At 48.8% G+C, this 27,871-nt stretch overlaps 1 protein-coding gene and 1 long non-coding RNA gene across 16 annotated transcripts in view; one reads left to right on the top strand and one right to left on the bottom strand.

Moving 5' to 3' along the window:
- Nucleotides 1-460: 460 nt before the first annotated feature.
- Nucleotides 461-8,948, bottom strand: LOC123391245. The gene is made up of 3 exons (XR_006605870.1): nucleotides 8,723-8,948; nucleotides 7,365-7,460; nucleotides 461-1,180 (listed from the first exon to the last, which is right to left on the bottom strand). It is a non-coding gene; the product is annotated as an uncharacterized LOC123391245 (long non-coding RNA).
- A 601-nt stretch (nucleotides 8,949-9,549) lies between these two features.
- The window catches only part of ZSCAN1 (zinc finger and SCAN domain containing 1), a 34,169-nt gene continuing 15,847 nt past the window's right edge, over nucleotides 9,550-27,871 (top strand). Inside the window, exons 1-4 of one of the 15 annotated variants that reach the window (XM_045077334.1) lie at nucleotides 19,023-19,527; nucleotides 19,930-20,025; nucleotides 20,350-20,443; nucleotides 20,576-22,608. In XM_045077334.1, coding sequence (XP_044933269.1) covers nucleotides 22,239-22,608 — 370 coding nt within the window. In that variant the 5' untranslated portion in view covers nucleotides 19,023-19,527; nucleotides 19,930-20,025; nucleotides 20,350-20,443; nucleotides 20,576-22,238. The other 14 variants (XM_045077327.1, XM_045077324.1, XM_045077326.1 and 11 more) reach the window with 14 other exon arrangements.

The following is a 27,871-nucleotide window of genomic DNA, read 5'->3' as shown; positions in this document are numbered from 1 at the left end:
AGGGCTTTCCCACATTCGTTACATTTATAGGGTTTTTCTCCAGTATGTGTTCTCTTATGCACATTGACATTAGACCGTCCACTGAAGGATTTTCCACAGTCATCACATTTATAGGGTTTCTCTCCAGTATGAATTTTCCGGTGTACATTATGGTGAGAATTTTGGCTAAAAGACTTTCCACATTTATTACTCTCATAAGGTTTCTCACCAGTGTGAGTTCTCCAGTGTAAAATGAGGTGTAGGCTCTGCCAGAAAGAATTCCCACATTCATTACATTCATAGGCTTTCTCTCTACCATGATTTCTCAGATGATAAGAAAGAGATGAAAATTTCTTTTTTTTTTTTTTTTAAGATTTTATTTATTTATTTGACAGAGAGAAATCACAAGTACACTGAGAGGCAGGCAGAGAGAGAGAGAAGGAAGCAGGCTCCCTGCTGAGCAGAGAGCCCGATGCGGGACTCGATTCCAGGACCCTGAGATCATGACCCGAGCCGAAGGCAGCGGCTTAACCCACTGAGCCACCCAGGCGCCCAGAGATGAAAGTTTCTTAAAGGTTTTCCCACATTCATTACATTCATAGGATTTCTCCTTAGTAGGAGTTCTCATGACCTGAGAAAGGGGTGAGCTATAGATAAAAAAAATCTCTACTTTCTTTACATCCATAGAATTTCTCTCTTATGTTAATTATCTCATGTGTAGAGAGGTATACGCTCTGGCTGGTATCTTTACCATGCTCATTCAACTTCGACAGGTTTCCCAAGGGTTTTCCACATGGACTGCCTTTACAAGGTTTCTTCCCCACCAAGACTTCCTGATGATTTTTTAAAATAAAATTTGCTGTACACTTTGAGTTGAGCCAATTTGATAGAAATACTCTTTAACAAGAAATCTCTGTGAAGAAAAAGTCTGAATTGAAGCTGCATTTTCCCACAACTGCAGCATTTCCCCTGTCCCCAACCCGGGTCACTACTTGCCCTTGTTTATGTCCTGTCAGCCCGGAAATGGCACTGCGTATCTTCTGCTTCTCCAACTCGTCCCCAAGTTCCCAGCCATCTGCTGTGGTAGAACGCCAGCAACCATCCACTGTGGGCCTCATCAGGTTCATGCTGCTGGGTAACTCCTTCCTAGCAAAGGCCTCTGTTGGTGACAACTCTTGGCTTTTAGGTCTCTTCTTCCTTTCTAGAAGGAAATTAAAAATAATTTGGGTGCTTAGAAGAAAACTCCTAGAGTGAGAATACTGAGATAAAAGCCACAAGATGTGCACAGGGGGAGTAGATGTTTTACAGTACCAACCAAAAAAACGGCGGAACTCTGAGAAGAGAAGCCACGGAAGGTACACACAAAACACAAAGAACCCATAGGAAGACTGACCAACCTAACAGTCAGCACAAAAGGCAGAGGGGATACCGTTACAAGACAGGTCACAGAATAGGCAGACATCCCCAGACGTGAGATGCTCAGGACCACCGCCCTTCGCTAATGCTTGGACATCCCAGAACCTGACCCATTTCTCACCTAACATCTCTTCTGCCTGTAGTCGATAACCAAGTTAATCCTCCCAACAAACCAGTTTCATGATGGTAAGAACATGTCTTTAGATTCAGTCTTCCAAAACACCCAGAAGCAGGGTAAGACTACCTCAGTTCTCCTCAATCCTTCTCCTTCTGGGTTTCTTTTGTTCTCCCTAAACACGACCATTTCCACCACTAGCACAGAGTTCCTCTGCCTGAGGACTTTCCTTGGGTCTCCAAAGTCTTCAGTGTCAGCAACCCGCCCCTTTCATCATTCAGCTCTCAAGTCCCAGGTCACCTCCTCTGAGAGACCCTGTCCAACCTCCCCGCATGCCTGAGTTCCTTTTCACTTTCCACCACATTGTCCTGTTTTACTTCCTGCATACACTGTTCAGCATTATTCAACATCCCTTTGTTCTTTTCGTTCTTTATTGTCTGCCCCTCCCCAGACACCGTATACTAGCGGCTTTCGGCTCCACGGTGGGGGGAACCTTGTCCATCCTGTTCCCACTTTGTCTCCAGTACCCAAAAACACACAGTGAACAAGAGGGCTCCACAGGCATATGGATAAACACAGAGTGGTCTGCACACCAGACAAAGGTAACTCACCTAGAGCACTGGGGACACTTGGGACATGTCTGCAAGGTGGCCTGATAGGGCACCTGCTTGTGCTCAGCAACCTGACTCCCAGTGGCGGGGAGGCCTTGTGTTTCTGACGTGGGAGGAGGCTGTGGAGCTGAATGTGAGGAGGGCTTTGCAAGGTCATGCAGAGCAAAGAGGGGGCTGGAAACCTGCAGAGGGTTTCTCCTGGAGTCCTTAATTGGACAAGTCAACTGCAAGCGCACAGAAGGCTAAGACCTGACAAAGAACAGCTGCTACAGGGCTGAGCTGAGGTTTCAGAAGTTACCAAGTGTTGGGGGACACTGGCTCTGACCCAATGAGCACCCAAGGCATTCCGGTCAGACTCTAGAAAGTTGTACCTTAGAAGGAAACAGCCTCAAGGATAAGAACTACATCCAAGAGGGTGGGAGGTTGGGGGAACCAGGTGGTGGGTATTAGAGAGGGCACAGATTGCATGGAGCACTGGGTGTGGTGCAAAAATAATGAATACTGTTATGCTGAAAATAAATAAAACAAACAAACAAAAAAACCTAAAAAAAAAAAAAAAAGAAGAACTACATCCAAGAACTAAAGCAAAACCAAAGTTACTTTAATAAATCCTAAACCTGAGCCTCATCAGGATTAGGATGATTTCAGTAATTTAACTGCCTCCAGAAAAAAAGAACAATGGACAATTCTGGTAGAAGACAAGACTCCATCATCTCTCCAATGCACTGTGTGCGGCATTCAGTATACAGAAATTGACTAGACATGTAAAGAATCAGGAAAATGTGACTCATCACCAAGAAAAAAAAAGTCAATAGAGGCAGATATACCAAACATTAGAAGTAGCAGGAAAAAAATGAAAAATAACTATTATAGCTCTTTCTCTTCAATTTGGTGGCTGAGCAGCAAACACAGAGAAGATCCTCATGGAGACCCTGACAAACAAGAACATTACCCTCACAGGAGCCCAGTGACACCACTGAGAATGTCAAAGCCAAGACAATGAGGGCTCCCACTTGAAGCCACTTGAAGATCAGTGTCTGTGCTGGGAGAGGACGGCTGCACTCTCTGACTACAATATCCATAAGAGCCCCTGCATTTGGTGCTTGGCCTGGAGGTGCGTCCCCTAGCCTTCCCTCTGCCAGCTGGCCCGCAAATTCAACTGCAACGAGTGTTGTGCTCCCAGACATGTGGCCGCACCAACCATCCACACCCCCAGAAGAAGGTCAATAAAGTCCCTCCATCAGCTCTTCCTTTCCCCACAGGGTGGCCTCCTGCCCGAGCCCCATGGCCCTGGGGCCTCAATAAAGTTTCACTTTGGGGTGCCTGGGTGGCTCAGTGGGTTGAGCCGCTGCCTTCGGCTCGGGTCATGATCTCAGGGTCCTGGGATCGAGTCCTGCATCGGGCTCTCTGCTCAGCAGGGAGCCTGCTTCCTCATCTCTCTCTCTCTCTGCCTGCCTCTCTGCCTACTTGTGATCTCTCTCTGTCAAATAAATAAATAAAATCTTAAAAAAAAAAAAAGTTTCACTTACACTGACTGGGGAAAAAACCCAACCTATTATAAACATAACAGAATTTCATGGGAAATTTTCAAATGAAAATTCCATTCTGGAATTAAATAAAAATGTAGTATCTGAAGTAAACCTGAGAAGACTTCATAGCAGACTAGACACAACAGAAGAATGAATCTGTGAATTCAAAGGCAGGTAAGTGGAAATTTTATGATGACACAAAAGGAGAGAAAATAATATAAAAACAGAACACTTGACAAAAGATTAATGTGTAGTTGGAGTTACAAGAGAGACTAAAGCAGCAGAGGAAACATTTGAAGAAGTAAGAACAAAGAGTTGATCTAGACTGATCAAAGGTACCATCCTAGGTGTTTAATGTTCAAGGGCAACAACCTGCAGAGAAAATTGTATGATTTTGACATATCAAACCTTTCAGCACTTGATTACGTACCTCAATGTTACAAATGAAGCTAGTAAAACCATTCTAAATGACAGTCTCCGAGGGAAGAGAGACATGAGACTAAAATTCCCACTTCTAAAATGCAACTTTTTACTGGGTACATAGTGAAGACTCACCTGAAAAAAGGTGAAAATTCACAGGCAGTGTGGGCTTAAAACACCATACCCAGAAATGCAGAACTAAACCATCAGTTCTCTCTGATTTCATTCATCTGTTCCCTGTAAACCCTCTCCTCTCTCTGAAGAACAGTTGGTAAACTGTGCCTACCTTTCCAGAGAACTGAGACTGACACAAGGGGGAGCCTTATCCCGGCCAAAATGACAGAATTCCGAAAGAAGCCAAGACTTTAAAGGGATGACAGGTCTTTATGAAACACCACATCCAACAGTAACAGAATATATACATACCCACCTACCCACCCCAACAGACCATATGCTGTATCGTAAAAACATTTCTCAATAAATTTAAAAGGACTGAATTCATACAGAGTATGTTCTTCAACCACAATGGAAATAATCTAGCCCTCAATAATAGCAATCCCCTTACACTTGGAAATTGAACAATGTACTTCACGAATCAAAGAAGAAATCACTTTCGTATGTTGTATTTTCATTACTATTCAGTTCAAGACATTTGGAAAACAAAACATAATGAACTGAACAATAATAAAAATGCAGCATGTGAAAACATGCAGGATGCAGTTGAAATTAAGATTTGAAGGAACATGTATAACTATAAATGCAAACATCGGAAAGAGAAAGCATTAAAATTAATGAACTAAGCTTCTGCCCCATAAAAGCCAGAAAAAAGGAAACCAAATTAAACCAAAACAACTAAAAGGAATAATAGAAAGCAGAAATCAATGGAACAGAGAAAAAAAAATTCAATCATGTCTATAGATGCATATACAGCATTTGATAACACCCATTCATGATTAAAAAAAAAAAAAGTCCTCAGGAAATCAGGAATAGTACTTTCTCAATGTGATAAAGGGTTTCAGATAATACTTAATGGTAACATATTTAATGCTATTCCGTAATATCAGGGGCAAGGCAAGGATGTTCATTCTTACCACTTTTAACATTGTACTTGATATCTATGGTGACAGGTACCAGAAGAATTGTTGCCATACTGGGGGAGTCCTAAGTGGAAAAGGACATTAGGAAATGTATGGGAATGGAAATATGCTATGTGTGGACTGGACTATAGGTCACACAAATATACATTTGCAAAACTTTACTGGACTGTAGTTTTAGGAACAACATATCTCACTGTATGTTAATTACACATCAATTTTTTTAAAAAGTACTAGAGGTCCTGGCTGGTATAATAATACGGTAAACGAAAAAGCATAAAGTCTCAATAGGAAGAAGCAAAGCAATCCTTATTTGAAAACAACATGACTGGGTAAAAATCTAAAGACATTGAAAATAAATTACTAGAACAATTAAGTGATTTTAACAAGTTCACACAGGATAGAATGTCAGTTAAGAAGAAATTATATTTATATACACTAGCAACAAACAATAAGAAAATGAAATTACAAATAATATTTACAATAGCATAAAAAATGCAAAATTTCTAGGAATAAAATTAGTAGAAGATGTGCATGACCCATATGCTTAAAAACTGAAAAATACTGCTGCAAGAATTACCTAAATATACCATAATCAAAATTAGAAGGCTAGACATATTAAGATATAAAGTCTTCCTAAACTGATTCCTTTTTTTTTTTTTTAAAGATTTTATTTCTTTGACAGAGAAGGGGGGAGAGAGAGAGAGCACACAAGCAGGGGGAATGAGGGAGGGAGAAGCAGGCTCCCTGCTGAGCAGGGAGCCCAATGTGGGGCTTGATGGGATCATGACCTAAGCCAAAGGCCGAAGGCAAACGCTTAACTGACTGAGCCACACAGGCACCCCCACAAACCGATTCTAAGGCACTACCAATCAGAACTGTGAATCTATCACCCAACAACTCCACTCCTAGACATTTACTCAAGAGAATAAAAACACAAGTCCACTGGAAACATTGCACAAGAATGTTAGCAGCATTATTCATAACAGCCCAAAACTAGAGACAATCCAAATGTGTTCATTATCAAGAGAATGGACAAATTGTAAGTGATTAAAAAATAAAATGTCCCTAAATACTAAAAAGTAAAAAGAAATAAAAACGCATATAAAGGGGCGCGCCTGGGTGGCTCAGTGGATTAAGCCTCTGCCTTCGGCTCAGGTCATGATCTCAGGGAACTGGGATCAAGCCCTGAACCGGTCTCTCTGCTCAGCAGGGAGCCTGCTCCCCGCCCCTCCTTTCTCTGTCTGACTCTCTGCCTACTTGTGATCTCTCTCTCTGTCAAATAAATAAATAAAATCATTCAAAAAAGTGCATATAAAATCACAGACGAATCTCAAAAATCTTAGGGTAATAAGCCATAAGCAAAAGAAATAATATATAATTCACTTTATATGAAGTTCTAGAAAAGGTAAAAATAACCTATGGTGGAAAAAAAATCTCAATAGTGGTTGCCTTTCGGAAATGGAAAGAGGTAACAAAGGAACTTTGTGAAATAATGAAAATATCGAGCCCCATTTAGGTGAGAATTACACATGTGCGTAAATTTATCAAAATATTTCAATTGTACATGTAAACTTTGTGCATTTTTGAAGTACAGTGGGCAAAAGTAACAAAAATAAGAAGGCGGCTGACTTCTCATCAGAAACCATGGAGTCCTGGGGTACCTGGGTGGCTCAGTAGGTTAAGCCGCTGCCTTCGGCTCAGGTCATGATCTCAGGGTCCTGGGATTGAGTCCCGCATTGGGCTCTCTGCTCAGCGGGGAGCCTGCTTCCCACTCTCTCTCTCTCTCTGCCTGCCTCTCCATCTACTTGTGATTTCTCTCTGTCAAATAAATAAATAAAATCTTTAAAAAAAAAAAAAAGAAAGAAAGAAAGAAACCATGGAGTCCAGAAGACAACTGCATGGTGTCTTCAAAGTGCCGAGAAAAAGAAAAAAAAACAAAACCCCAAAACCTGACAACCTAAAATTCTCTGTTTACAGTATCTTTCCAAAATGAAGATAAAATAAAGGCATTTTCAGGCAAACACAAAATGAAGGGGTTTTGTCACTCTAAAAGAAATGATAAAGGGAACTCTAAGCAAAAGGAAAATGATCCCAGATGGAATTATGGAAATGAAAAGGTAATGAAAAGCAGCAGAGAAGGAAGATATGAAGGAACATATAAACAAACACTGACTGTAAAGATCCTTTCCCATCTCACCTAGGCGGGAATCTTGGGAGAGCCCTCTGTCCATCATGCATTGCTCTATTCCAAGTTCTAGGAGGGCAACAGTATCTGGCTTGAGGTTCCAAGGTCCTGGGCAAATGAATGATCAAGCTGTGAGGTTCTGGTTCTTTTCATATACATTCTGGGGCAACATTTTGTTTTATTTGTTTTTAAGTAAGCTCTATGTCCAACATGGGGCATGAACTCACAGCCCCAAGATCAAGAGTCACATGCTCTACAAAATGAACCAGGCAGCCGCTTCAGGCTGAGGTTTGATGAGGACAAATCCCCTAGTGACTCCACACTCCCAGCTAAATCAAACCCGCTTTGCCAAGACCCCAGGCAAATAGAAGTGGAATGGGGAACAGCCTCACCCACAGTGACCAGGTGTCTTAAGGCCTCCAGCATCACGTTATGATACAGGGTCGGCTGGGCAGGGCCCAGCAGGCCCCATTCCTCCCGGGAGAAGTTGACCGTCACATCACCAAAAGTAACCCTCCCCTGAAATGTTACCCACATGCCTGCTGAGCCAGGACCCTTAACCCTGCAAAAGCTCCCAGAAAAAAGGGACGGCTACATGTGAATGCGAATGCACAGGTGTCCAGGGAGATGTCTTAAAAGCTGTCTGGCTCCTGAGGGATACACCTGAGCCTTCGCGGGGGGGCGGGGGGGGCGGGGGGGGACATCAGGGCTCCGCATCAGCCATTTCAGAGGTGAGTTGCCATTACACTAAAGTGTTCACCCCTACACAGCTCCCCCATTTCTTGATCAACTTGGGATCTTCCACGAAACCAAAAGACCGCTTCCCTTGACGACCCCTTTTTATACCACCAGGTGCATGAAAACGACAACTTTAATATTTGCCGACAATAACGTTAATCTTTGCCAGGGATCCTCTTCCCAGGCCTCCTCTTCAGCGAGCACTTCACCTAACGGAAATTTTCTTACGCCTCACAACGGTCTCGGAAATGCTTTCCCACTTCTGGGGGTGGGGGGTGTTTTTTTCAAAAGAGGAGCGCGGGAATTACGGTTATGGCGGCTTCACAAACACGAACTGAGCGACGCTTCGTCTTTCCGACCGTCATTCCAGACGATGGAAAGACAGAATTGCTCGTCCCTTACGCGCGCGGTAGCTGAAGCCACCGGGAACCCGGGTGTGCAACTTTCTCGCCGGGGGGGTTCGTCTCGGCCTCTACTGGTTAGGGGACATCGCGCTACATAAAAGGGCTGCAGGATTACGAGGTCTTCCGCCGCGCCCGGCCACAGCGACGGGCTGGGGCACCGACTCCCATCCGAGACTCGGGAGAAGGGTGCACACCAGGCCCGGGAAGGGACCGCGCGCGGCCACTCACCCGAGGGCGGCCTGCCAGGGGCCCCGCGGCCATCGCCTCTTCCAACTCCGAGGTCCTCCAAGCGCCACCTGCAGCCCCACCCGCTCCCTCCAGCGCCCACCGGCTTGCGGCTCCGGACAGACCGCCCGGGACGGCCCCAAACCACAGATCCAAGCCGCGCGGCCCGCGTAACCTCTCCACGCGACTGCGGCGCCGGCGGCAAAGCGTAACTACCAGGACCAGAAAACCCCGCGCTGCGGCCCCTGACCAATGGGAGAGCGTGGCCGGGGACTCCGGAGAGACTGACCCCGCCGCATCGGCATTCCGGGAGTTGTAGTCCGGAGGCCAGAGCTCTCGTCCTAGTCCAGCGGTAGACACACCTGAGCTCCCAGAGGGTCAGACTACGTTTCCCAGAAGGCGCGACGATAGGCGTGTCCGCCCAATGGACAAGCTCGACAGGGCGTGGGCTTGGGGGGGAAAGGGGACCTTCCGACCCGGTTTAAGGTCCCCGGCCGGGCGTAGGCGGCAATGAGACGGATTTCTCTCACTATAATTCCCCGAAACTACGTTGGTCAGGTTCTCGAACTCCAGAAGCGCGCAAACGGTGGGTACGGAGAGTCCGAGAAGCCTGAGGAGAGGGATTCCAGAAGTTACAGGAAATTGTAGTCACACCAACTTTGTCCACCAGGTGGCGGGCGTGGATCTCGGGCCTCGTACTACCTTTCCCAGAGGCTCCGCGGGGCGGGTCCTCCTCCCGAGGAAATAACGTAGTGGGCGGTGCTGGAAAAACAGGTGTCTCCCAGCAGCGTGGCCTCCTGGGAGTTGCAGTCCACTGTCTGCATACCGCTTGGTCCCGTGCTCGGGCTCGGACTACAGCTCCCAGAAGGCTCCGTGGCAGCGCGGGGTTGGAAGCGTTTGGGGGCCGCCCGCCCGCAGCTCCAGCTGTCGGAAAGACGCTGTCTTCACAAACACCTTCCTGAGGACGAAGTCAGAGTAAGTGTCTTGATGACAAAGGCGCGCGTCAAGTGTTCTGTGCCTGCCCGGTGTTTCCGTTCACCGGGTGGGTGACGGAGGCAGGCTTCCCTCACGCACCGTCGGGTACGTCTTCCATGAAACGGGCGCTCGGGCTCGGCTAAATGACGAGGTTGTCGTAACCGAGGTTTCCCCCGCGTTTCTGCCTCCTTGACGCGAAGGGGAGGTGAGGGGATCTTGGGGCGGTTTCGTTGCGCGTTCGGAGCGCCGGAACGCGGAGAAGCGCGCCTGCGCGGAGCGAACCTCGGTTTGGGAAGGGAGGTGCAGGCGAGCCTAGGGCCGCTTCTCGCGGACGCCACGCGCTCGGCCCTGCGGGCCGGCCTGTGTGCGGGCGAGATGGGCATGTGGCCCACGCCGGGCGGAGCCCTGACCCCCTGGCGGATGATGTCTTTCACGCACTTTTCTGCACAGGGCGAATCCCCCAGTCCATGTCCTCTGTGCTCTTCTTGGTGGCTCTTTAAGGGATTTTTCAGACCCCTTTTCCTTAAGGATTTATTTATTTGCTTCAGGGAGAGGAAGAGCAAGCGAGGGGAGGGGCAAATGGGGAGGGGGCGAAAGAATCCCAAGTATCTCGCACGGAGCGGGAGCCCGAGGCGGGGGACGGGTCTGTCACAAACCCCTGAGATCAGGACCTGGGCTGAAACCGAGGGCCACCCTTAACCAAACGCACCAGCCAGTAGCCCCCAAACCCAGGGCTACTCCCTAACCCATTCCCGGCCGTTGCCATTTTGTGTCATTGGAAAGCAAGCCCCTGTGTTCTGGGTGTCTTGTTTTAATTACAGTATATAATGTAATGATAAGAGCCATTTTCCAACATAACCAAAATTCCATTATAAAACTTTTAGAAAAAATAACTTGCACTACTGAATATTCAGTATTCCAACTTAAAATTATCTCCATGGTTTTAAGTAGTTTAAGGGATGAGTGGGGCCTGAAGGGCTCAGTCGGTTAACGCACCAACTGGCTCTTGATTTTGGGTCAGATCATGATCTCAGGGTCAGAGACTGACTTCCAGGCTCGGAGGGGAGTCTGCTTGAGTTTCTCTCTTTCCCTCTCCCTCTTCCTCTCCCTCTGTGCGCGTTCTCTCTCTCTCTCTCATAAATAGGTAAAATCTTTTAAAAAATTATTTGAGAGAGATAGATAGCGACAGCATGCGTGGGCAGGAGAGGGAGAAACAGGCTCCTGGATGAGCAGGGAGCCCAGTGCAGGGCTCCATTTCAGGACCCAGCAATGATAACGTGAGCTGGAGGCAGATGCTTAGCTGGCTGAGCCACCCAGATGCCCCAATAAATAAATCTTTTTAAAAAACAAAAATAAAAAATAGCTTGCTTTTTTCTTAATGCAGGGTGTAACAAAGGGCTATGCTTTGCAACATATTAATTCCCTTGTTTTTTGGTAACAGCTTTATCCAAGTATCATTCACCTACCATGAAATTCACCCATTTACAGTGTAGAATTCAGTAACTTTTAGCATATTCATATATTTGTGTAGCCATCATCACGAAAATCAGTGTTAGAATATTTCTTCCCCCTCAAAAAGCACTGTGCTTCTTATAACGTCTTCACCTACCAGTCTGTCCTCCCCCAGCCCTAGGCAACCATGAACTGACTGCTGTCTCTATGCATTTACCCATTTTGGACAGTTAATGTAAATGAAGGCATACAGTATATGGTCTTTTGTGACAGGCTTCTTGCACTCACACAGCATAATATTTTAAGTTTAATTCATGCCGTAGTTTCAGTTCTGTATTGCCAAATCACACTCCATTGCACAGATACGGCATATTCTGTCCACTCATCAGTTTAAGAACATTTGAGTTGTTTCCACTTTCTGCTTGCTCATAATGTTCGTGCACAAGTGTTTGCGTGGACATATATGTTCATTGCCCTTGTGTATCTATCAAAGAGTGGAATTACCAGGTCATATGGTCATTCTGTGTTTAAGAAGGGCCGTCAGAAAAAACAAAGCCCTTCAGACACCCTCGTTTTAGCCTGCAAGACCTTAAGCAGAGGACCCAGCTTAGGCTCAGGTCATGATCTCCGGGTCCCTGGATGGAGCCCTGTGTCAGGGAGGGAGCCTGCTTCTCCCTCTCCCTTTGCCCCTCCCCCTGCTCATGGTTGTGTTTTCTCTCTCTCTCTCTCAAAATAAATAAATAAATAAAATCTTTTAAAAAAAACAAATAAATTTTTAAAAAGTAAAAAAGAAAGGGAAAGACCCACAAAAGTCACAGTGCAGCTCTCATGCCAGGAACTGGTGCCCTGCACTCCCTTCCTCAGCCTCCTCATTCCTGCCAGCAGAGTCGAAACCCCCCTGGGCCTCCATAGGGCCGCCTCTCCTGGCTGGAGATCCTGGACTCTGCTTCTCCCACCTGCCTGCCCTAGTCACGGGGCTGCTCTCACCCATCCCCTCTGAAGAGCCCCACCTCTGTCTAGCCTTCCAGCTTGGCAGAGTAAGCAGCAGCTCCCAGCCTTTCCCTGAATCGTCCACAATAGACTGTGTCACCTAGCGATGCCCCTAGTACTCTCTTCCTAGAAGGGGTGCTCCTGGCCCCTCAGCCTCCCGTTTCTGGAGCAGAATCCCACTAGCCAGCCACCCTGCTGCTCCCCCCTGACCCTGGCTCCTGCAGGGCCACATGTGCCCTAAGGTGGCTGCCCAGACCACTCAATGAACAGATGAACCCGGTACAGATGGGGTGCAGAGGAGCAGAGGACTTGGGACCCTGGAGCCTGGCTGCTGTGCTGTGGGAGGAGGACCCTGCAAGGCCTGCCAGGCTCTGCCCCAGACTTCCAGGCCGGAAAGCCCTGCGGGATCTGGGAGCTGCCCTGAGACACTGGGCAGGGCCCGGGCCAGCATGGGGCTGACTTGGACCTGCTCTGCAGCCCATCAGGCCCTGTGAGCCCTGCAGATTCCAGGAGACGCCAGGCTGGCTAGGGCCTGCGTGTGTGGGGCATTCGGGTCCTTACCCAGACTGGCCCCAAGCCTCTAGACACAGCCAGTGCCAAAAGTTCCAGGAGATGCCGGAGGACCAGGGTGGGTGTGGTGCTGGGTTTGTGGTCCCTGACCCAGACTGACCTCAGTCCATAACTCCAGCAAGCCCTGCAGGGTCTGGGAGTCACCGGGGGAGGCCAATGATATGGGAAACAAAGGCAGAAGAAAAATTATTAAATTTCCTTGTATTCTGTAGCCCATGGACAAGTCCTTGAAACAGGCAGAGTGACATTCCTCTAGGGACTTAACTGCCACGAAGCTAATAACTTTGCTGAGGGTCAAAGGCAATCTAGCCTGACCCCAGGACCCTGTAAGTCTACTTTAACATATAAAAATACCTTTGGAAACTTCATCTTTACTCTCCATGCTATGTGTTGGCAATCACCCCCCAAGTGTATAGACCACTGATACACATCTGGAGGGTCTCACAGCTCAGGTTTTATGAGACTATAATAAATGATCCTTCCCAACAACAGCTAGCCCCCTCAAGGTCCTGGAGAGCTTGCTTCCAAAATTCCTTAGAGACTGACACTTTGCTTAACCCCCTCCGAACTTGAAAGTATCTAACCAGCCACTCTTCACTACCCCAGTGCAGCTCTTTTTGCCCATGGTTCCGTCCCCATGCTTTAACCCTTTTTGGACCAAAGACATCTCAAGAAGGAATTCTTGGCCGCTGGCTTCAAACCCTAAGGTCTTTCCTACATCAGCCACGGCCTGAGGGGTGCATGCAGGTGTGTGAGGCTGACCCAGACCTGCCTCAATTTGCTGGACCCAGCAAGCCTTTTGGGGACCCAGAGTAAGCTGCTCCAGAGGGCTCCTAAGTTAGTAGGTGTCTGGCCTCTGTCTCCAAGAGGGTGGCTTTCATCTTCTCTCTAGTGTCTGCTGAGAGTGACGAGCAGAGGGCTCAGCATAGATGCTGGCCTGGCTTAGCCCCAGGTGGCCAGAGGGACACCTGGCTTCCCAAGGTCCTCCTCTGGGGCCAAGATGTTCACTTAGGGCCACCCAAAGTGGACCGCCAGCTAGGCTGCAGGAGCACGTGAGGCCACTGGCCAGGGACTAAAGGACAGGAACTGGGTCGTGTGGCCGAGGCTGGCAGGGTAACTGACCTGCGCAGGGAGGGAAGGAGTGAGAACGAGGGAAGCGTGGAGTGGGGGCTCAGGCACAGGCTGCTTCTTGGGTTCACATGAGCCAGCACAGAGCTCGGGGACTGAGCCACCCAAGTTCCACCATATTCCATGGACACCCTCAGTCCTGGGCCGGCGGCGGGTAGGTGGTCACCCTACGCAGTAGAGTATCCTGGGTTCGCCTGGACGGGGAAGATGGCCTTTGAGACATCTGTTTGCCATGTTCTCAGGTTGCTGGCTTCTCAGATAAAGCAACTTTTCCTTTCCCAGCATCGTACATCTTGAGTACTGATGTGTGAGCTGCGCGCGGTGGGACCTGAGTTCGAACCAGCAGTCTTGTAACAATCTATCAAGTGTCAGAGTATAGAGTCCAAGGCACCTCCTGACTTAACAGGGGACCCAGCAGAGGCACAGGTCCTGGTTGGGGAGGCCACTGCCAACACCCCCAGGGTCATGAAGATTCTGGGTCCGCACTGTGCGTGGCAAGGTCCTTCCACACTGGGGCCACCGTGGGTCATTGAAAACCTGTGATGCTTGAGCCAGCCTCACTCTCCAGGAAGAAAAGCCCATGCCATGTGTTCCTTCCACCTCTGTGTGAGAGTTAGCTCTCTAACCCTTTTAAATGTTGCTGAGAGCTATGGAGGTCCCCATCCAGGAGGCCCAGGGTCCCCCAACCCTCCAGCCTATGTGCACTTTATAGGCCACTTAAGCTCAGACCCACACTTTTCTTGGCTCCTGGAATGAAACCCAGGGAGCACCTGAACTTCGTTTTCATTCCTCTGTCTCTCTTTCTGCTCCCTTCCTTCTGGGTTTTATGTTTCCGGTTCTGGGCCAGCCTGGCCCTGACAGATCATTCCTCACTGGTGGTGGCAACGCTCTAGAACCTGCTCGTGTGCTGTGAGCGAGAGGTGCCTCTCGGAGCTGGGCTGTGCCGTCCACGCGGTCCCTGAACCGTGGCGGGGGCACAGCAGGCAGCCGCTCACTCCCGGGGGTCCACGATGGAAGAAAGCCTTTCCCGCTCCTTGTCTTCTCACAGGACATTCTCCTTTCTGCCAGAGGCAGTTAACAAAATAGGTGAGGGGGCGCCAAGTCCTGCCTAGGACTTGGGTCATGGTCCTGGGGTCTTGGGATCGAGCCCCATGTTGGGCTCCCTGCTCAGCGGGGAGCCTGCTTCTTCCTCTGCCTGCAGCTCCCCTGGTTGTGCACACTCTCTCTCTCTGACAAATAAATAAGTAAAATCTTAAAAAACAAAAAACAGGTGATAACTACAATACTGTGTTAACGTAAAGATGCTCTGGTCTCAGGGGCTCTGCTGATATACCGCCTTCTCCACCAACTCCTAAAGGCAAGGGTGGACAGTGACCTGGAAAACCCACCAGGAATTCGGTTTCCCCCTGTGTTCTGGGTCCTCCATACAACCCTTACTTGCCCTTGAGCTGGTCTCCTCCACAAGAGACTTCCTTTGTAGAGTAAAGTCAGTGAAATAAGTCACCACAAAACTAGTCTAAAAACCAAAAGTTGCGGGGAAGAACAAAGCAGAGGGGACTTGAGAGAGCTCATCGGGGTGGGGCCGCTTCTGCTCAGGGTGGGGGAAGCAGCTCTGAGGAGCTGATGTCAGAGCCCAGGCCCCATCCGCCATCTTGGGGAAGGATGTTCTAGACCAGGCAAAGTCTCACCCCTGTTGGAATTCAGGCTCCATAAACTACAGTCTGAAGGTAAAACACTGCCTATTTTGATAAATAAGGTTTTCTTGGAGGGATGCCTGGCTGGCTGGCTCAGTCAGTAGAGCATGCAGCTCACAATGTCAGGGTCATGACTTCAGTCCCACCTAAAGGGAAAAAAAAAAGCACCAAGTTTTAGTGGAACACAGCCAACCCTGTCTTTCTGAGTATTGTTTATGACTGCTTTCCGGCCGCAACAGCATAGCCGAGTCTCTGTGACAGACACCATATGGCCAACAAAACCAAAAATATTCACTATTTGGCCCTTTGCAAAAAAAAGCCTTCTGGCCTCTGCTGTAAACGACGTTTTTCTCACTGGTACAGAATATCCCACAGCGCGAACAGAGAACAGCACAGCCCTCCTCCACTGGTGCGGGTTCGGCTTTTCCAGCAGCGATGCCAGAGCGTTCCTAGGTGGGGACGCTTGGTCCCGGGGCATGCAGATGGTCGACTGAGCTAGAAGATGCCGAATGTGTTCCAAAACTTAAATATCCTCAAATATTTCTCACAAAAAATTTTAAAACTTCGTATCTGGTTTCAAGTCCCAGAGGCACCTGTTCGTGTGATATGGCCGCACCAGATCTTCCTACAACCCAAACACTTCTGCTTCCTTGTACTGATATGTTTTTGATGTATAATTCACACAGCATAAAACACAACCATTTAAAGTGTATAGTTCAGTGCTTTTTAAAGTATATTCATGGGGTTTTGCAACTGTCACCGCTAATTCCAGAACATTTTCATCACCCTAAAAAGGAACCCGATGCCTACTGCTGCAGTCTCCATTCTGCCTCCTTCCGGCCCCTGGCAGTCAGGACAGTAAGGCTTCTGGCTAACTTACCTCCCCACCCCCCCAAACTTACTTTTCTTTTTTTTTTTTTTTGGAAGATTTTTTTTATTTATTTGACAGAGAGATCACAAGCAGGCAGGGAGGCAGGCAGAGAGAGGAGGAAGCAGGCTTTCCACAGAGCAGAGAGCCCGATGCGGGGCTCAATCCCAGGATGCTGGGATCATGACCTGAGCTGAAGGCAGAGGCCTTAACCCATTGAGCCACCCAGGCGCCCCCACAACTTACTTTTTAAATTGAGATTTACCTGTGTCATTGGGAACAAAAGTTTCTGCTGCTTACAAAATGTTTGGAAACCTGTGCCTGGCACCAGACTGCCTCCCAGTGGATCTAGCATTCAAACTGCCTGATGATGAGACGTCTTTCCCTCTGGCTCTTGAAACAAACTAAGTGAACGTTCTCTACTTCTGAGGTGCGTTGCAGTGTTATGAATGCGTAGGTCAGGCCAATTTCTGCTACCAAGAAAATGAGCCAGGGAACTCAATGTCACTGGAGCATAGTAAGCCCTCGGCACTTGGATTTGATTGTCCCGTCTGTGGCTTCTGCACCCAGCAGTGCCTGCTTGAATACAACACTCCAGGGACCAGCAGCCAGCAAGGGATGAGACAGAGGAACGGCACTGACCACCCAGCTAAGTGGCCCCTCTTGCCCCTCCCGAGATTGTATATGTCCACACCTAGTTTTATTTTCTCTAAGGCACTTACACTTCCAGCAAGCATCTGCTTTATTTGTTTCCTGGGGTGTAAACTGCAGGCCCTTCAAGGCCAAAGCCACATCAGTCCTGCTCACTGATGTGCTCACCCCACACCCCCGAACAGCACCAAGCAGGCACTGCTGTCCAGCGGATAAATGGCATTCAGTCCTAAATGGCATTCAGTCTAAGGCTCCCAGAGGTGGGGCTCCCATCTCCTTTGTTGGGTTCCCCAACCCCACTCGCATCCTCCTGCTACCACATCTCAGCACTGGGCAGCTACTGCCACCCTGAGCCCAGTCCCAGAGCTGTGAAACCCCTTTGAATCATTACCTTCCCCCCAGTCTGAATTTAAACAATAAATAATTCTTTAGTATAAGTACGTTCCAAACATACTGTATTTAATGTATTTAAGTAAAATATAGTATTAGTATTTAGAAGAGTATTTGGTATTAGAACTTGGTTTAAATATGTACCAAATACGGGCATCTGGGTGGCTCAATGGGTTAAAGCCTCTGCCTTTGGCTCAGGTCATGATCTCAGGGTATTGGGAACGAACCCCCGCATTGGGCTCTCTGCTCAGCAGGGAGCCTGCTTCCCCCTCTCTATCTCTGCCTGTCCCTCTGCATACTTGAGATCTCTGTGTGTCAAATAAATCAATCAATCAATCAATCTTTTTTTTTTTTTAAAGTCCCAAATATAATACTAGGACAAATAATAAGATATATTCTTATTAATTACCATAGTATTAGCTATTATTATTTATTTATTAAAGATTTTATTTATTTATTTGACACAGAGAGACACGGAGAGAGGGAACACAAGCAGGGGGAGTGGCAGAGGGAGAAGCAGGTTTCCTGCTGAGCAGGGAGCTGGATATAGGGCTCCATTCCAGGACCCTGGGATCATGACCTGAGCTGAAGGCAGATGCTCAATGACTGAACCACCCAGGCGCCCTTACTATTATTATTTAGTATAAGTATATCCCAAATATTACTATTGGAACAAATTTATAATAAAAAAAATCATTCATCTGAAATTCAAATTTAGCTAGGATTTGTCCTGTATTTTTTTTTTTTTAAAGATTTTATTTATTTATTTATTTGACAGAGAGAGATCACAGGTAGGCAGAGAGGCAGGCAGAGAGAGAGAGAGGAGGAAGCAGGCTCCCTGCTGAGCAGAGAGCCCGATGCGGGACTCGATCCCAGGACCCTGAGATCATGACCTGAGCCGAAGGCAGCGGCTTAACCCACTGAGCCACCCAGGCGCCCTGTCCTGTATTTTTATTTGCTAAATTCGGCAACCCTATTCCAAGAGATAGATAGATAGATATCAAAAAATATAAAAGAATACTTATACTCAATGTATTTATTGTAAAAATATTTTAAAATATAATATGGGACACACTCATACTAAAAAAGTATTTATTGTTTACCTGGAATTTAAATTCAGGGGGGTATCCTGCATTTTTATTTATTAAATCTGGTAACCCTACTGTGGGACATGGCTACACTGAAAATTACATATAGTACTATACATGTATTTTCTAGGTTTTAAAAAATACACTAAATGTGAAACAGTAATACTAAAAATTAACGTTGTTATCTGACATTTAAGTCTAACTGTGCCTCTTGTATTATTTATTAGCGAAATCTAGCAATCCTATTCTGGCACATACTCTACTAAAACAGACGTGTATTTTAAAAATATGTTATGGTGGGGTGCCTGAGTGGCTCAGTGGGTTAAAGCCTCGGCCTTCCTCTCAGGTCATGATCCCAGGACCCTGGGATCCAGCCCCGCATAGGGGCTCTCTGCTTAGCAGGAAGCCCGCTTCCTCCTCCTCTGTCTCTGCCTGCCTTTGCCTACTTGTGATCTCTGTCAAATAAATAACAAGATCTTTAAAAATAAATAAATTTTAAAAATAAAAATACGTTAGCAGGCTCAATGTGAGACGCTCCTACAGTGAAGCGAACAAACGAAACGCCACGTTGTTTAATTGGCATTTCTGGCTTGCGGGCGGGCTTGGACACCGCAAAGAGAGAGTCTGACCGCGGCCCTCACGCAGCCCCGCCCATCCTCCTACCCAACCCTCCCCCGCAACTTCACCGCATCGCGGCTTGCCCCGTTGCCATGGCGACCGAACCCGTCCAGGGTAACTCTGGGGCGCTGCGGGGGTGAAGAACTCCGAGCGGCTTCCGATTGGCCAGCGCAGCCTCGCGCGTTACCACCCTGTCCTCCGCCAGGGAGTCCCGCGGCGCGCGATGCTCGGGGACGACTCTGCGCGCCTCTCCGGGCCAATGGCGGCCGCCCGCGGCGCGCGTGGTTCTGGGAGTTGTAGTCCGCTAGTAGGCAGCTGGGCTGGCTCTCAAGCCGAAACGCCGCCATGACGGAGCGGCCCTGGCCGGAGCGGAGCCCGCGCGCGGTGAGTCCGCCGCGGCCCGTCCGGCCGCCCCGCCGCCTGTCCCTCGTCGGTCAGTGCGCCCGCCGAGCTGGCCGGCCGCGGGGCGGGCCGAGGGCGCTGGAGTCGGCGGGCGCTGGCTGGGATCGCGTTAGAGGAAGCGCGGGTGGAGACGAATCCGGCCTCGGGCGGGAGGCGCACGTAGCCCGAGGCCGGCGGCGGGGCCGAGCCGGGTCAGGGAAGCCGTCGCGGGGCCGCGAGGTCCCTGGGGATGAGGGAGACGGGCGAGCCTCGCACGCCAGGCGGGGGGGCCGAGGTGGAGGTGGGCAGGGGGCCGCGGCGCGCCGTTCCTCCCAGCCCCGGCGGCATCTCCCTTCCCCATCAGCTGGGGCAGACAGTCCCTCCACCCTCGTTTGTCCACTCCAGACCCCTCTCGGCCCAGCCCAAGCTCCCCCTCTCCCCACCAGCCAGCAGCCCAGAACCTGACACAATGTCCGCGTCAGATCTCGGTGCCCATAGCAGGTAAGCCCGGCTTGTCCACGTGGCTTTGAGCCCTGCAGGTGACACTCAGAGACCCCCTAGCATCAATCCTCGTCACCCCCAGAGCGGATCTCCAGGACCCCAAGACGCCATGTAGACCTCAAGCCCATCCTCATCAGCCTAAGACCCCTACATCTTCCAGGCCCCCTCCTCAGCCTGGGCTCCCCAATATGGTCCCACATGAGGACATCATCCCCCCTCCAACATGGGCCCCAGACACCCGCCCATAGGCCTCATGTGCTTTCCACTAGGAGCCCCACTTGACCCCCTCTAGAGCCTCCATCAACTCAGCTTCTCCCCACATAGACTTCATCCCGGGACCCTGGAGGGTACTGAAGAGCTGCGATTCTCCACCCTGGAATCTGCCTGGGGCGCACTTCCTGGATTGCCAGAGAGAAGGGTAAGGTCTGATATCCCAGAGCAGAAGGACTGCTTGAACCTGTGAGGCTGCGAAGCGGGGCCCCCCTTTTTTTCCTTTCAAAAATACATATATGAAACTACTGCATAAGAGTGTTTTTGCCTGTGGTCTCAGCAGGGGTGACGGAGCTTGTAAACGCCCAGTTGGGCTGCCGGTGGAAGAAGCGGCCGGAAGATCGCTGGCAGGGCACGGCCCTCGTGAGTCGCCCTCCCTGCGTGTGTACATCTCTCCTTCCTGATTATAAAACCCACACACGTGCACATGAAAGTTCTCCAGAGGATCAAGAAGGAAAAAATCACGTGGACTACTCCTCCACTTTCACTTGTCATAAGCATTTCCCATGTCATTAAAAATCCTTCCTAAATGTTTTTGTTCCTTTTTTTTTTTTCTTCATGATGAAGGTCAAACATGATCAAAATACCATTTGGGGGAGATTAAGAGAAGTATTAAGAACGTAGCATTTGGCTGGCCGCCTTTGTGGCTCTCCTGGCGTCCCTTTTTGGGACCCTCATATGTCATTTGCATCCCACTTTACCCTTTACCTCATACCATCTGTCACGTCTGCCTGCCTTGAGCATGTTATGTTATCGTGCATTTTGCAGTCATAAGTTCTCCACCATGTGATGGGAGGGTAGTTGATCTCGCCAGGCTTGACTGTTGGGCACTTCTGTTGTGATTCTTGGTGCCTAAATCTTTGTCCCAATTTCAGATAAATTCCACAGCACGCGAACTTCCAGAATGGTCTTGATATACAAGCTGCCATGGTGCTTTCCAGAAAGGTCGTGCCAGTTTGTACTTTCACTATTGGATCAGCACGGAGTACAAGTGTTTAAAAAAAGAAAGAAAAGAATTTCATTTTTATTTTTAAAACTTTAACATTCTCTTCAGTTGGATGTTCACTATAGGAAGCTTGGAAAATGCACAAAATGCTATTTTTTCACTGCCCTTCCCACTTTCCCTCTGTTTTTAGTCTCTTTCCCCCCTTGTCCTCACCGCTGCCTCCTCAGCATTAAGTTAGTGAGAAAGACAGCATAGGCAGGGCAGGAAGCTTCTGTTGTGCTATTATGTAGCATATTTGGCTGTTTCCATTTAAAGGGAATTGGAAGTCCAGTTCCTTATTTCTAGTGCTTAGGAGCCACATATTAGCTGGCAGCTACCAGGCTGGATGGCACAGGAGGAGAGCATTTCCAACCCCACAGGGAGTTGTGCTGGGCAGTTCCGGCTACTCCACCAGAGCAGGAATCCTGTTCCCCTCGAAGCTCAGCAAACCGTGTGAATGACGAAATGAGTGAAGGAGGCAGACGTATGCTAAGTAAGGAAATGGGATATGTTCATGACGAGGTAAGAGTCATGAAGACAGCACACTAAAGACCAGGAGATGAGGATGACGGCCTGTGCCAGAGCATGGTGACATGCTGCTGTGGTGACAGCTGGGCTGGGATCAACATCAGAGAGGAGTGTGGGTAGGAACAGTGCATACAAAGATCCTGGGGTGACCAGTGCCTTGTCTTCAACCCAGTGTAACCCATGAGTGTCATGTGGAAGGAGATTAGGTCAGAATGAGATGGGGAGGGCTCACTAGAGGTCTGGCAAGGAGATGGGGAGTGAGGGGAGTGTTGACCAAGGTGGTGGTCACCATCTGATATGGCCACTTTGCGCCTGCCCCTCTCTGCAGGCCCCTGACTGCTGACTGCATCCACCTGCTGCCACCTGGGTTTGTCTGGAGCTGCTGGGACAGTCCTGGGATCCAGCCTGCTTGCCCTCTGAGGCTGGAGAGATGCTTCCGTTGCCCAAAGCCCTCGCCTCCCCCAAGAATACCCAGATCCCGGCCCCGGGGCAGCAGGATGGGGCTCCTGAACCACCCATCCCTGGGGATACTGAGGCCTGCCGCCTGCGTTTCCGACAGTTCCAGTACCGTGTGGCAGGCGGGCCACACCATGCACTGGGCCATCTCTGGATGCTGTTGCGCCAGTGGCTGCGGCCCGAGGCACACTCGAAGGAGCAGATCATGGAGCTGCTGGTGCTGGAGCAGTTCCTGGGAGCGCTGCCCAGCAAGATGAGGACCTGGGTGCAGTCGCAGGGCCCCCGCACCTGCAAGGAGGCCGCTACCCTGGTGGAGGACCTCATAGAGATGTCGCAGCAGGAAGGTGAGGGGTCGGGCCTCACCCCGAAGAGCAAGTGGTTCCCGGGGGGAGCAGGTGTCGGGTTTGGGTTCTGGCCAATATCTCCGTGGGTCAGTGCCCAAGGATCACGCTACTTTTTCCTTTGGGACTCAGAGTGCCTCGTCTACCCAGCACTACTCCCACCCACCCCCCACCTGCTCCTGTCCTGTTCCCTCTCCCCACCAGCAGCACCCCAGGCCATCCGAGCAAGCCCCTGCCTGTACATGTCCTACCTGTGCACATGGTCATATCACACACCTGTGTTTTCCTTTGTTTTACATAAATGTCATTGTGCTGCACGCCTCTGTCCGCCTCACTTTTCTCACTCAGTCAGTAGTCGAGGATTTCTCCATCTTACCATGTGTCCATCTGGCCTGTGGCTTTGCACTTGTCTGCCTCTCCCTCAGAAGGACCCCAGGTCTTGGCCCACATGAGGTGCTGCGGACCATGCCCCCCCACCAGGTCCTGTCCAGTCCTCCCCTGCATCCAGTCCATGGGACACAGACCTGTCCTGGAGGCCCACGGGCTAGTTGTGGAGACTGCCGCCTCGGTCCACAGTTGTCACAGAACGGATGTAGGAGAGAGCACAGCAGAGGGTCTCAAGTAGCTGGAAGGTCTGCAGGTGAATTGACACCTCCTCTCTCCCTGGCCCCCTGCCTGCTGCAGGGGCTTTGTCCACATGCTTTCTTGCCCCTGTGACCCTGTGGAGAACTGCCATCCTCCCAGGCCCCAGTCCCATGGACTGGGGCTCCCTCTTTCCCAGTAATGTCAACAGAAGTGTAGACCGCATCACATCTGGAGGAAGTCAACCCTCAGGGCCTAGCATGGGGGCTGTGATGAGGATGTCTTCAGGCCTAAGGTTCAGAAAAGCCTTGAAATCTACAGAAAACAGGGTTCCCAGGTCTCCACACTGCCCACAGGGAGCCAGCTGACTCGTTCAGGAAAGTTTCGCATGTCGTGTTTTGCAGAGGCCGGAGCATAATCCGGGTTGGAAGACACTGAATGGTGTCATGGAGTCTCGTTTCCAGGTTCCTGTGAAATAATGAAGACGGGCAAGGCAGATAAAGTGGCCCTTGGAACTCACTGTTCCAGGAACGAAGGAGCCAGAAAGCTTTTGTGTCTGGTCCTTGGTGGACCCATGCAACCCCCAGGGCCTCAAGCCTGGAAGGCCCAGGCTGGTGTTAATGCTTTGCTGTCGCCATCTTCAGGTTCCCTATCATTTTCAGCAAGGGAGGGGTCCTACGGACAGGGAGGTAGATGGAGTAGCAGGTGGCCGGGCCTGAGGGATATCTGTGTGCTGCTGCTTCAACACTGGGCTTCATTCCTTGGGAAAGGAAGCTCCCAGCAGGTGAGGAACGGGAAAGGGTAGGACGAGATGTGCACTGAGGGGAAGGGAGCCTGGGAGCTCGCTGGGACAGGGCTGTGTGGGGGGCGCTGAAGCCCAGATGGGATCCAGCAGGAGCCCAGCTCTCCTCTTTGCTGCGGCTGGCCCTCTCCAGTCACCGTGGTGGAAGCGCAGGATGAAGACAGACCCAGTATTTCCACTTGAAGTCTCTGATGGTGGGTGTCTGGAAAATAACTGAACAGAACAAACCTCTCCCCATCTTGTCCATGGCATATCCTCCCTCCCGCCTGGTGAACCTGGATGTGGAGGAGTGTCATGCCCACTGCAGCCTATTTATAGATCTTGATGCTCTGGGGCCCAAGAGAGAGAGCCCTGGGAGATAGCGTGCGCACCAGGGGCTCAGCCTTTATGGGGGGAGGCTGTCTAGGGGCTCAGAGATATGGTCTTTATTGGCTAATTTAAAGCAGAAGAATGGGAATTAGGATGTGAGTAAGGTGAAGTGGGTCACCCCAACTGAGAGCTTTCTGAAAAAGGGACCTCTATGAGTGGGGACAGCCCAATTCATTATGTTTGTTTTTTGTTTTTGTTTTGTTTTGTTTTTGCTAGAAGCTGTGTCACACAGCTGCAAATATGTTTATTCCAGATAGAGGTCATTGAAATGGATACCTCAGCAATCAAAAGTTCAATGTCAGGCCCAGATCCCTGCTCTCCCCACACCTACCATCCTATCCTCTGTCCACAGCAGCAAAGGGAGTGGTCCTCCCATGCCAGCCCTGCAGGGGGGCTGACCCCAGATGCCTATCCTGACTGCGTGCCTCGTGCCTCTATCATTTGCCTCCAGGGCCTCGGCCTCACCTCCCCCCCAACCTCACCCCCCAGAGTCCTGAAGCCTTGAACCTCACTGGATCCAAGGCTAGCCAGCTTATCATCTAGGCCTGGCTTAGACATCCATCCCTCTGTGAGGCTACCACAAAGGACCCCGCTCATTTCTCCAGGGTCCTCACCTCTCTGCAACGTTTATAGGGTTTATCCTTTCCCTGCGTGTCTGTTCTCTGTCCTAGTTTATGTGAGCTTCGTGACAGTAAGAGCTCTGCATCCACCTTCAAGTGGGTCCTGGACAGTAAACAGTACGAGACACCTAGTGGGTGCCCAGCCAAGGCGGGAGCAGGGGAGGCATGGGTGGACAGAAGTAGCAGGAAGAACCAAGGATGGGCATTTGGCAAGTATCAGACGCTGCTGGGTATACCGTGCAAAGTAAGGGTCCAACTTTGTTCTTCTGCATGTAGATTACCGGTTGTCCCAGCACCACTGTTGAAGACTCTTCTTCCCCTACCGAAGGGTTCTGGTACATTTGTGAAAAACCAACTGGCTGTAGATATGTGGGCTTAGTTCTGGGCTCTCAATTCCTTTCGGTTCTGTATGTCTGCATTTATGCCAGCACTGTAGCTCTATAGTGAGTTCTGAAATCAGGAGGTATGTGTCTTCCAACTCTGTCCTATTTTAGGACTCTTTTGGCTATTCTGGGTCCCTTGGAATTTCAGATAAATTTTAGAACCAGCTTTTCCATTTCTGCAAAAAGAAGGAAAACAGACTGTTGGGGTTTTGAAAGGGACTGCATCGGACCTATAGATCAGTAAGTAGTGTTGCCATCTTAGCAATATTAAGTATCCCAATCTGTGAATGCAGAATGTGTTTATTAATAATAATAATTGATAATAATCTTATTTAGATTTTCTTTAATTCCTTCCAGTAGGAGTTTTCATTTTCAGTGTAGAAGCCTTGTATCTCCCAGGCTAAATTTATGCCTAAGTATTTTATTCTTTTTGATTCTATAAGTAGAATTAATGCTTTTTGTTGCAAATGAAATCTTCTGAGTTTCCTTTTTGGGTTGTTCATTAATATTTTATAGAAACAACTAATTTTTATGTGTTGATATTGTATCATGTAACTTTGCCGAATTCACTTATTAGCTCATGCCATCTGTGAATAGAGTTTTTCTTCTTCCTCTCCAATGTATTTATTTTTTGAGATTTTATTTTATTTTTTTATATTTATTTATTTATTTAACAGAGAGACAGCAGGAGAGGGAACACAAGCAGGGGGAGTGGGAAATGGAGAAGCAGGCTTCCCACTGAGCAGGGAGCCTGATGTGGGGCTTGATCCCAGATCCTGGGATCATAACCTGAGCTGAAGGCAACACTTAATGACTGAGCCATCTAGGCACCCTAAGAGATTTTATTTTTAAGTAATCTCTACCCCCAATGTGGGGCTTGAAGTCACAACCCTGAGATCAAGAGTCACATGTTCTACTCACCAAGACAGCCAGGTACCCCTTCCTGTCCAATTTAGATGACTTCTTCTCCCTCTTTTTCTTGCCTAACCATTCTGGCTAGAATTTCCAGTAGAATGTTGAATAGAAGCGGTAAAAGCAAACATCTTTGCCTTGTTCTTGACTCAGGGGGAAGCTTTCAGTCCCTCATAATTTTGATGTCTTTATCATTAGAGGGCATCGGGTTACATCAAATGCTTTTTCTGTGTCACTGAGATGATCACGTGGTCTATCAATATAGCATATCTCATCATTTGACCCTGATGTATTGAGCCACGTAACAGTTTGACTACAGTGTGTCTCCATGTGGGCCTCTTTGACTTCATCCTATTTGGAATCTGTTCAGCTTCTTTGTGCAGATTCAAGTATTTCATCTATTTTAGGAAATTTCCAGCCATTGTTTTTTTCAAACATTTTGTTTCTCTGTCTTCTCCTTCTGGGATTGCTGTTAGGTGTCTGTCGGTGTTTTATGGTGTCCCACAAGACCCTTAGGCCCTGTTCATTTTCTTCTGCTCCTCAGAGTATATAATTTTAATTGACCTACCTTCAAGTTTACTGATCCTTTTCTCTGCCAGCTTAAATCTGAAGTCCCCCAACAAATTTCTCATTGTAGTTACTGTACTCTGCTCCAGAAAATTTCTATTTGGCTCCTTTATATAATTTCTATTTGGTTCCTTTATATAAGTTCTCCTTATTGATATCCTTTATTTGTTGAGAACATCATTCTCCTGATTTTTTAAAATATTTTATTTATTTATTTGACAGACAGAGATCACAAGTAGACAGAGAGGCAGACAGAGAGAGAGAGGGGAAAACAGGCTCCCACTGAGCAGAGAGCCCGATGCGGGGCTCAATCCCAGGACCCCGAGACCATGACCTGAGCCAAAGGCAAAGGCTTAACCCACCGAGTCACCCAGGTGCCCCATTCTCCTGACTTTTGATAGCTCTTTCCTCATGCTTCTTTTAGCTCTTTTTTTAAATTTTTTAAAAGATTTTATTTATTTGTCAGAGAGAGAGAGAGAGCGCGAGAGCGAGCACAGGCAGACAGAGTGGCAGGCAGAGACAGAGAGAAAAGCAGGCTCTCTGCTGAGCAAGGAGCCCGATGTGGGACTCTATCCCAGGATGCTGGGATCACGACCTGAGCTGAAGGCAGCAGCTTAACCAACTGAGCCACCCAGGCATCCCTTCTTTTAGCTCTTTAAGGGTATTTAAGACAGTTGACTTAAAATCTTTGTCTAGTAAATCCAATGTCTGGGCTTCTTCAGGGACAGTTTCTGTTAATTTCTTTTTATTCCTGTGAATGAGAGATACTTTCTTAGGTCTTTGCATACCCCTTAATTTGTTGTTGGGAATCAGGCACTTTTAGTATTTGATAATATAATGTGATAACTCTGGAGATCAAATTCTCTTCCCTCCACAGGGCTTGTTTATGCTGCTTACTGTGGGCTGTAGTTGTTTATTTTGGAAACTTTTCTTTCTTTTAAGATTTTACTTATTTGAGAGAGAGCCAGCACATGAGCAGGGGAAGAGGGAGAAGCAGGCTGTCCGCTGCGTAGGGAGCCTGATGCAGGGCT

Source organism: Mustela putorius, unplaced genomic scaffold, assembly GCF_011764305.1.
Source record: "Mustela putorius furo isolate JIRA1106 unplaced genomic scaffold, ASM1176430v1.1 tig00000196_pilon_pilon_pilon, whole genome shotgun sequence".
NCBI classification, from domain to species: Eukaryota; Metazoa; Chordata; class Mammalia; order Carnivora; family Mustelidae; genus Mustela; species Mustela putorius.
Note: the sequence above shows the minus strand (reverse complement) of the source record. Positions and strands in the feature narration are given on the sequence as shown.